Source organism: Rhagoletis zephyria, unplaced genomic scaffold (genome assembly GCF_001687245.7).
Source record: "Rhagoletis zephyria isolate East Lansing unplaced genomic scaffold, Rhagoletis_zephyria_1.1 Rzeph_scaffold_04793, whole genome shotgun sequence".
Lineage (NCBI taxonomy): Eukaryota > Metazoa > Arthropoda > Insecta > Diptera > Tephritidae > Rhagoletis > Rhagoletis zephyria.
In genome coordinates, this window is record NW_016161876.1 from 1 (window position 1) to 10,928 (window position 10,928).

The 10,928-nt window shown below is 33.9% G+C and overlaps 1 protein-coding gene across 1 annotated transcript in view; it reads right to left on the minus strand.

Moving 5' to 3' along the window:
- Nucleotides 1-8: 8 nt before the first annotated feature.
- Nucleotides 9-10,928, minus strand: part of LOC108371219 (transcription initiation factor TFIID subunit 1-like) — a gene marked incomplete at its 3' end in the record, with an annotated part of 14,059 nt that continues 3,139 nt past the window's right edge. Inside the window, exons 2-3 of the mRNA XM_017626726.1 lie at nucleotides 9,770-10,138; nucleotides 9-574 (exon numbers count right to left, since the gene is read on the minus strand). Of these exons, the coding sequence (XP_017482215.1) occupies nucleotides 9-574; nucleotides 9,770-10,138 (935 nt within the window). The remainder of the gene's footprint in view (nucleotides 575-9,769; nucleotides 10,139-10,928) is intronic.

The following is a 10,928-nucleotide window of genomic DNA, read 5'->3' on the forward strand; positions in this document are numbered from 1 at the left end:
TGTAATACGTTATTTCTGAGCCTCTTTCGCCCAGTATTGAATAATTATCGGAAACTTTATGTTCCTTAATTTCTTCATCGGAAGCTTTATGTTCCTTAATTTTTTCGTCGGAAGCTTTATGTTCCTTGACCTTTTTATCGGAAGCTTCATGTTTTTTAATTTTTTCATCGGAAGCTTTATGTTTCTTAATTTCTTCATCGGAAACTTTATGTTCCTCAATTTTTTCATCGGAAGCTTTATGTTCCTTAATTTCTTCATCGGAAGCTTTATGTTCCTTAATGTTTTCATAGGAAGCTTTATATTCCTTGACCTTTTTATCGGAAGCTTTATGTTTTTTAATTTTTTCATCGGAAGCTTTATGTTTCTTAATTTCTTCATCGGAAACTTTATGTTCCTCAATTTTTTCATCGGAAGCTTTATGTTCCTTAATTTCTTCATCGGAAGCTTTATGTTCCTTAATTTTTTTATCGGAAGCTTTATGTTCCTTGACCTTTTTATCGGCAGCTTTATGTTTTTTAACTTTTTCGTCAGAAGCTTTATGTTCCTTGATCTTTATATCGGAAGCTTTATGTTCCTTGATGCCAATTTTTGTATGGGCTAGTTTTTTGGAAACTTTATGTTCCTTGATTCCAATTTTTGTATAGGCTGGTTTTTTGGAAACTTTATGTTCCTTGATGCCAATTTTTGTATCGGCTGGTTTTTTGGAATTTTTTTGTTCCTTGGTTTTAATTTGTTTAGTAATTTTTTATTACATTTATTTCTTAAATCGCCGGTAAATTTATCGGTTACCTTGGAAACTTTCTGTTCCAAAGGATTTATATTTGTTGCATGAATATTAATGTTCATGCTATTTTCGACACGTCGATATGCGCCTCAATCTTTTTCAACAGAGTATACCCCAAAAGGAGATCTAATTCCATGTTTTCTATTTCATAAAAACCTGTTTGACTCCAAATAGACTTATCAAATGGTAATATTTAATGATTGAATAACCAGTGTTTACCTTTTTGTAAATGGCTAATTCGTTCCTATTTTCATATACCTCCTGCCTAATATAACATGAGGTAGCCCCTGTATCGACAAGAGCTTTTAAATGTCTGCCTAATTTGGCATCATAGAGGTTGATGTAGGTGACGACAACCCCTCTTCCTCTAAAAAATGGCTTTCGTTTAAATTGTTTACCCTTTGCGTTTTTTCCTGCGGACGAAAGCTATGGTTGCTTACTCTTGGTCGCTTCGGAGCATGAGCATTTTGGGTTTGACGGCCCAAATTTTTATTGGCTGCAATAGCACTCGTGCTAGCCGTATTTGGGTTGTATTTCATGAAACCATTATTTTGTTGCGGTTTGGTAACAATATTTTTCCGGAATCTTCATAGCGATGGATCTATATCCATCGGTTCTGCTTTAGTCATGTTGTTCCTTAATGGGAACCTCAAGTTATTACTTGAGAATTTTGGTAACCTAGCTCTTATTTTTTCATTTGCAAAATTTTGCGCAAATAATGCTCTCTGATTGTTTGATTCGAGCTCCTGTGCTTTTTCCAAAGCATCAGGAAAATCTTGCGGGTTAAGCGAAAAAATTATCTCTCTTAATGGCGCATTGAGTCCTGTTATAAAAATTCTTAGGGCATGATCCCTATTCTTCTTATTAAGCTCTTTAGTTATATCCGACGCATTGTCATGGGTCATTATTGTTTTGCTTATTAATAAAGTCAATTTTTTGTTGACCAGGTTGTAATATTCTACAACCGGCATTACGGCTTGTCGAAATACGCTTAATTCCTGCTCAATAATGTGTATCGGGTGTTTTTCCGAGTACGCGAAGTCAAGGCGAGCGACTATCGCATCGAAATTTAACACGGTGCCGTGGTTTGTTAGGACATCTTTCGCGTCCTGAGTTACTTTTTTTTCTCAAAATCGTGCTGCGAAGTATTTTCTACTGCTTCTCACGTACAGGCTCATTGCGTTATGAGCTGTTTCTTTCCAGCAAACATACGCGTTTATTTTTCCCAAAAATTCGGGTAGTGATGTTATCACGTCAAAGGACTCCTGGCACGCTATATTTTCATAATTGTTTCGGCTTCATAATCTGTAGCCCAACGAGTATTAACTTCTAGTTGTGAACGTAAATGTTCAATTTCTTGCCTTAGGCCTATATTGCTATTAGCGATTAATCTTGTAATAAGATCAACTGTCAAGTCACCGTTCGCCATATTTCTGTTTGGTATTTTAATTTTTTCTGTATTCGAAAAAAATAAATATTCTTTTATGTCTTCTAACGTTTTTTGTTAAGGTATCGGCAGTTACTTATTTTGTGAGTCCCTTGGCATTATTCGCAATAATACAATCGTTCGTATTTGGGTTTGCTGGGACTATTGCCCATTAAAATATTTTTTATATTTTTTGTTTTATTGTTGATCCCTTCTAGGAAAGGAGGCTTTTATACTCTGGAGGGTCTGGAGTTCAGAATCGCAGACTTAAGCTTATGTTATAGACCGAAGTTTTTGGTAATTTATTGGCTGTACCAGCCGTATTTTATATTTATTTTTCGAATCATTGCCACTGATTCCTCTTCAAGGGTTTCTTTATTATCGTAGTTCGCTGCAGTCGCTATTTTATTTTTACCAATAAATCTGAACCCTTTTTCCATACACTTCACTTTCTTTTCGTCAGTTAGTATATCCTTCCAAAAAAAATTTTCCATCTGTTGGTGCAGCTTTCTCAGTAAACTCGTGAGTGTTTATTGCAAACTCTAAGTTGTCTACAATTCTATTTATCTCATCGTAGTCTAAACCTACTGGTAAAGCGTCTGTCATATTTACTTAATTGTTGTCCTATTTTTTATCTAATTTCAAGCACTTTTTATAGCCACTAACACAATATTCACAATAATATATATAATTAATATATGTAGATATCGATATAACTTGCTCCTAAGCTATTGATGACTTAGGGCTGCTTCCTTTGATCCTTGTTGATGTTCTGGCTGATGGCTGATTATCCCTTAATTCCAGGTGAAACAGTTTGTCGTTCCTACCTGGTGACTGTAGCTGTCGTCCTTGAAGTTATCGTCCTTGCTTCGTGATTGTAGTTATCAATTTATATTTTTTTTATTTGTGATCCCTTCTATGAAGGGAGACTCTTCTATTCTGGAGGGTCTGGANCTCAGTAAACTCGTGAGTGTTTATTGCAAACTCTAAGTTGTCTACAATTCTATTTATCTCATCGTAGTCTAAACCTACTGGTAAAGCGTCTGTCATATTTACTTAATTGTTGTCCTATTTTTTATCTAATTTCAAGCACTTTTTATAGCCACTAACACAATATTCACAATAATATATATAATTAATATATGTAGATATCGATATAACTTGCTCCTAAGCTATTGATGACTTAGGGCTGCTTCCTTTGATCCTTGTTGATGTTCTGGCTGATGGCTGATTATCCCTTAATTCCAGGTGAAACAGTTTGTCGTTCCTACCTGGTGACTGTAGCTGTCGTCCTTGAAGTTATCGTCCTTGCTTCGTGATTGTAGTTATCAATTTATATTTTTTTTATTTGTGATCCCTTCTATGAAGGGAGACTCTTCTATTCTGGAGGGTCTGGAATTCAGAATCGCAGAATTGAGTTGAGTCATAAACTGGTTTTATTTATGTTATTGGCTGTACAAGCCTTTATTTATCGCGGCTAATCGTTTACAGGGTATTTTTAAAATGCGCGATTCTTTATTTTGTGATTTCGAAACACTGGCGGTTAATCTTTAAGGATACTTTCTTTTTTCTCCTATTACAGGATTGAAACGCGCGATTTTTTATTTCGTGAATTGGAAAAACTCGCGGCTAATCCTTTAGGATACTTGTTTTTTTCTCCTATTACGTTGATTGAAACGCGCGAGCCCCACGTTGAGCGCCAATAATGTTTCCTCGTTTGGGTAACAGTAAAATAATATGTTTTGATCCGTGACGTCGCGGATTAATTAAAACACGGTTTGAGTTAGTTCCACGCTTGGAAAAAGACTGCTCTTTATTTTCAATCTTAGCTTATTTATATACTTGCACTTCGTACTCGATACCCATGAAGTACTTGTACACGCATATCGAAGTACAAAAAATACTCGGTACTAGAGTATATACTTCTAAGTACTGGTATCGGAACATCACTAAGCGCGGCCTACGCCGAAAGGAGTTCTGCGCAAAAATACTTCCGCCCCCTTTTCCGGCAACACAGAGAGGAGAATTCTACTTAGTAAGGGTTATAATCCCTAAGCGCGGCCGAAGGCCGTCTACGCGAAAGAAGTTTGTTTTCATTCATGTATTTACTATTTCGGTTTTCGTCATATGCATTATTTAGGTTTTGAGACGAAACTGTGCATGTATGCATTACTTCGGTTTTTGTCGTTTGCATAATTCGGTTTTGAACCGTAACTGTTCATGCAAATTATATTTCCCCGTTTGGGAAACAGTAAANCTTTTCCGGCAACACAGAAAGGAGAATTCTACTTAGTAAGGGTTATAATCCCTAAGCGCGGCCGAAGGCCGTCTACGCGAAAGAAGTTTGTTTTCATTCATGTATTTACTATTTCGGTTTTCGTCATATGCATTATTTAGGTTTTGAGACGAAACTGTGCATGTATGCATTACTTCGGTTTTTGTCGTTTGCATAATTCGGTTTTGAACCGTAACTGTTCATGCAAATTATATTTCCCCGTTTGGGAAACAGTAAAAAAATATGTTTTGATCCGCGGCCTCGGGGATTAATTAAAACACTAATTGAGTTAGTTCCAAACTTAGAAAAAGACTGCTCTTTATTTTCAATCTTAGCTTATTTATAGCATTTACAATATTTATTTAACAACTAATTTCACCATAAGGCGTTTGCATTGCATCATGCTATGATGAAATGCCAACGTATTGGACAAAGAAGTTATTTGACACCCTTGAATGGAATTTTCCATTCAAAGCGGAAAAAATATATCAAATTTAAATTTTTGACAAAGAAATCAAATGAGTCATCAATTATGCAGCTGGATAATTGCTGAGTTTTCAAAATTGCATTATGAATCCGCAAGATACAAATTAATAAGAAATATTGTTTATATTTATTACTGTGCCGCTATGTGTGGTCTGTTAATTTTTCTATTTGATTCAATATAACTTTTTATGTATTTTCTTGAATTTATATATTTCCGTTTTGATAGGCAGTTTTATGCGGATTTTTGAATTTAATGTAAATGTAAATTACCAAAATTATGCACAAAATTATGACAATATAAAAAATGGATAAATGAGTTTTGACAGACTTTATTAACACCCTTTTATTAGCTTCACCTGTATGTTTGTATGTATGTATGTTTGTAACCGACTCCTTTGGACTCGATTTTGACCCACTTTAAACGGACAGATTTAATTCAAAATTTGTACACTTATCAAGAATCAGCGACAATATAATAATTTCATAAATTTATCTCATTATCTTGGTTAGGATCGTCAAGATTAAATAATTTCCTCACACAGCCAGCCTCTGTGTGAGAGCAAGTGAGACAACTGCGCTGTCTGCGCATGCGTACCGTCTACTTACTTTCCGACTCGATCACTTGGCTTATTAGTGTTAATACATTCTATCCCTATCAGTTGCACAGTTGGCCAAGTGGGCTAAGGCGCAAGTCGTAGGCGCGAGACAACGAAATTACCAGACATGATTTCAAATCCCGTCTATGACTGAAAATAAAGGATGTAACGCTATCTTCCACTGCTTGACCGCGGTACTGATATTAATTGCAAAGATGAATTTGGCAATACGCCACTTCTTTTAGCAGTAGAAAATAATCATTTCGATGCTGTACGAGCATTATTCAATCGCGGAGCCGATTGTGAAAAATAATTTAAATGTTACACCACTGAGTCTCGCTGGTTATATTAGCAAAATAGAAATCTTTGAATATCTTCTAAATCGGGGTGCCACTGTTAATATAACTTGTGCTATTAATGACTTAGAAGATTACTCGTTGCTGCACCTCGCTGTCGTTAGTAATAGTAATCACGGAAAAAGGATGATCGAGTATCTTCTAAAAAAATATAGTTTAAAAAAACTAAAAAACACGCTTTTAAAGCATATCAAACTAAAAAGTAAAAAACAAATATAGTTTAAAAAACTAAAAAACACGTTTTTAAAGCATATCAGACTAAAAAGTAAAAATAATTCTTAATATAAGTTGAAAATAATAATGAACAAAAAATACTAGTATTATTGTGAAAAAGCGTGGGCACTCTATGCCATATTTTTCGTCTATCGAGCAACCCACACTTTTTCACAATAATACTAGTATTCTTTGTTCATTATTATTTTCAACTTATATTAAGAATTATTTTTTACTTTTTAGTGTTTTTTAGTTTTTTTTAAACTATAAACTGTTTATTGTTATTTGAAGCTCATCTAATTTACCATTAATTCTTATAAAATCGTCATGGTCTGGGGTACCTGCTATCCAGTTCCAAAGTATTCCTAGTTCATTAATACCTCTCTTTTGTCTGATAGGTTTTTGTTTTAGTTGTCCTAATAATGTTTCAATTACCAAAATTTCTGACTCAGTTTCTGAATTTCTGGTTTCTAGCTCATTATTATTGTTATTATTTTCGTCATAATGAACATTGTTATAAAAATTTTGTTTCTCCTGTTCTATAATATTTTAAAAATATGTTAAGTTAGTGATGTGAAAAATATCTCCATAGTTTTCGTAAATAGATACATCTCCATTTTCAATTAATATGTAATCTTGTCGAGTGTAATCTACAATGTAAGCTGTCATTAAGCCGATTGAGGTTGTAATTACGAATATTATTATGTTGAAAACATATAAGCAATTAAGATTTTATATTGTCTTTATGTATAATTCTATCTCTATTATTAATTATTGTCTTATTTCCTAGATTTTCCTTTACTTATTGTCTCTATATCTAGGTTTTAGTTTGTTTCTTTCCCCTATAACTTTTTCATAAACAATTTCTCCTGGTTGGAATTGTTTTTCTATTCTATTCTTACTATGAGTCGCAAGCATTTTGTCCTGCGCCTGTTTGAGAATATCGGGTAAATTTTCATGATTTATTTTATTGTGAAAGGCATCTTTTGGCTTCAATTTCGTCACTGAATGTATTGTCAAACTATACCGTTGACTTGCTCTAAAAATTGCTTCTAAATCGCTGACTATATTATATACTTCCTTTATGCATCTAGCGATTTATATTATTGTAGAATGAACTCTCTCTATCTGTATTAGTAGTACTGTGCCGTGGATCACAAAAATAAATTTCCACATTTAATCTCTGCATTAACGATTTAAACTGGTGTGTTGTGAAATTTGGTTCATTATCTAACGTTATGTGTTTCACATCTGGGAAAGCTTGGNATCTAACGTTATGCGTTTCACATCTGGGAAAGCTTGGAGCAATTCCCAAACTTTTTCCTCGATATTTGATTTATCTTAAATATTTTTTAGAACTAAAAATTTTGAGTACGCGCCCATACACGTAATAAATTTAAATTTTTGAGCATAAAAAATGTCTATATGCAACTGTTCTCCTTCTTTATCCGGAATCGGTGCTTTAGCAATTGGAATCTGTTTACGATGACGGTCATATTTGTTCTTGTTACAAGTCATACAATTTCGTACATATTCTTTCATTTGTTTTCGTATTTCAGGCTAATAATATAATTTTTCTATCTGCTTAATATTTTCTATATGGCTTCGATGCGCTCTGTTATGGGTTTGTTCAATTATACCAGCTTGGTCGTTTCTGTTAGCGACGTCCATAGGAAATAGTTTGGTATAGATACATTTATTCTGGAATGTTTCGTTAAGAGGTCTTTGTATTTCGTACAGATCTTCAACTGTACAATGAATCGCTGTTACCAAGTTAGGTCTTATATATTCTTTTAAAATTGTGAGAAGATTCTCAACTGTGTCGTATTCAATCAAATGTCTTTAATTTCCAAAATTTTCGATTTGTTCATGAATCGTGAAACTGTTTTTACTTAATATTATTTGTTGTTTGAACTGATTTAAAGGTTTTTTCGTTACTTGTATAAAAAAATTATCGCTACTTTGAGCTTAGTGTTGTGATTCATCATCTGGTGATTCACTTGATAAATTGTTTAATTCAAGGCGTGATAGTGCATCGGCTGCAATATTTGTTTTACCTGGCTGATACACAAGTTTCGGGGAAAACTCTTCGATAAACGCATGCCACCTTTTCATTTTGGAATTTGGGTTGCGGGTTGACAATGCAAATGTTAATGGTTGATGAACTGTATGAATTTCAAGATTTGTCACACCATACAGATAGTTACGAAGATTTTTTAATGCCCATACGATGGCGTATAGCTCTTTTTCGTTAGTGGTATAATTTCTTTCTATTCTCTTAAGAGTTCTGCCTGCTTCATCAATTTCGATTATTACTTTTTCCGACATATTTTTTGAGACCCTGCCGTTTTCTGCCGACAAGTATTTTGTCAAAGGCTTTGCAATCGCCGCGTAATTCTTAACGAATTTGCGATAATAACATGTGATGCCCAAAAATCCTCTTAATTCCCGTACACTTTTTGGTAGCGGATAATTACGCGTTAACTCGATTTTATGTGGATCTGTTTTAACCGTATTTTGAGCTATAACATAACCCAAAAATTCTATTTCGGTTTTAAGAAATTTTGGTTTTTTAAGTGAAATTTTCATATTAGCTTTTCTAAGTATTTCAATTATTTATTCCAATTCTTCTATGTGTTGTTCTAAACTTTCTGAAAAAATAATTATATCGTCCATATAAACATGACATATTTTTCCAATTTGATCGCGCAATATATCGTCCATTGCTCTTTGAAAAATTCTGGAGGCATTTTTAACCCAAAAGGCATGCGCAAGAACTCATATTTTCCGTTATTGACAGAAAAAGCTGTATTTTCTATGTCGTTTTCGACATTAAAATCTGGTGAAAGCCGGACTCTAAGTCAATACTTGAGAAGTATTTTGCTTTCCCTAAACTTGACAAAATCATATTCGTATCCGGTATAGGATAGCGATCGGGAATGGTTTTCTCGTTTATTTTTTTATAATCGATGACCAGTCTGAATTTTGGTGAGCCATCGTCATTTTTAACCTTTTTTGGTACCACCCGAATTGGTGAGTTATAAAGACTTCTACTTGGTCTTATAATCTTTTCATTCAACATTCTGTTGATTTCTTTATTTACAAAAGAATTTACAGAGAGAGGATAGGGATACTGCCTGCTCCATATAGGCTCCTTGCTCTCTGTCCTTATTTCTGCTCTTACATCAGTTCTAAATGGAAAACTTGTGTCCACTTCAGGATGTGTTTCACTGATTTTATACTTTACGTATTTTTTCAATTTTGACAATTCCTCATTTTCAAGTTCACATTTGTAATACGTTATTTCTGAGCCTCTTTCGCCCAGTATTGAATATTTATCAATTTTGCCGGTAAATTCGTCGGCTGGAGCTAAAGGATCTTANCACATTTGTAATACGTTATTGAATAATTATCATTATTGCCGGTAAATTCGTCGGCTGGAGCTAAAGGATCTTCATGTCCTAAAGCAAAATATTTTTCCAATAATATATTGCCAGTAAAATCTTCAGCTGGCTTTATGGAATCTTTATGTTCCTCAATGTCAATTTTTTTATCGACCGTTTTTATGGAAACTTTATGTTCCTAAATTTTTTCATCGGAAGCTTTATGTTCCTTGATTTTTTTATCGGAAACTTTATGTTCCTTAATTTCTTCAACGGAAGCTTTATGTTCCTTAATTTTTTCGTCGGAAGCTTTATGTTCCTTGACCTTTTTATCGGAAGCTTTATGTTTTTTAATTTTTTCATCGGAAGCTTTATGTTCCTTAATTTCTTCATCGGAAACTTTATGTTCCTCAATTTTTTCATCGGAAGCTTTATGTTCCTTAATTTCTTCATCGGAAGCTTTATGTTCCTTAATTTTTTTATCAGAAGCTTTATGTTCCTTGACCTTTTTATCGGCAGCTTTATGTTTTTTAATTTTTTCCTCAGAAGCTTTATGTTCCTCAATTTCTTCATCGGAAGCTTTATGTTCCTTGATCTTGTTATTGGAAGCTTTATGTTCCTTGATGCCAATTTTTGTATGGGCTAGTTTTTTGGAAACTTTATGTTCCTTGATTCCAATTTTTGTATAGGCTGGTTTTTTGGAAACTTTATGTTCCTTGATGCCAATTTTTGTATCGGCTGGTTTTTTGGAATTTTTTTGTTCCTTGGTTTTAATTTGTTTAGGAATTTTTTATTACATTTATTTCTTAAATCGCCGGTAAATTTATCGGTAGTTACCTTGGAAACTTTCTGTTCCAAAGGGTTTATTTTTTGTTTATTGCCGGTATTAATATCGGTAGTTACCTTGGAAACTTTCTGTTCCAAAGTATTTATATTTGTTGCATGAATATTAATGTTCATGCTATTTTCGACACGTCGATATGCGCCTCAATCATTTTCAACAGATTATACCCCAAAAGAAGATCGGATTCCATGTTTTCTATTTCATTAAAACCTGATTGACTCCAAATGGACTTATCAAATGGTAATATTTAATGATTGAATAACCAGTGTTTACCTTTTTGTAAATGGCTAATTCGTTCCTATTTTCATATACCCCCTACCTAATATAACATGAGGTAGCCCCTGTATCGACAAGAGCTTTTAAATGTTTGCCTAATTTGGCATTTGGAGGATGGTTCCGTGCGCAGAATGGAGGATGGTTCCGTGCGCAGAAGTGGAAAACTTTTGACTGCCATTCACCTGGGAGTGGCCAGAAGCGATTCTTGTGCGTACGGTTCAAATCGCAGCTCACAACGTCCGGATATTTATATCCACGTATCCTCTGGGTAGCAACCAAACACCCGTTT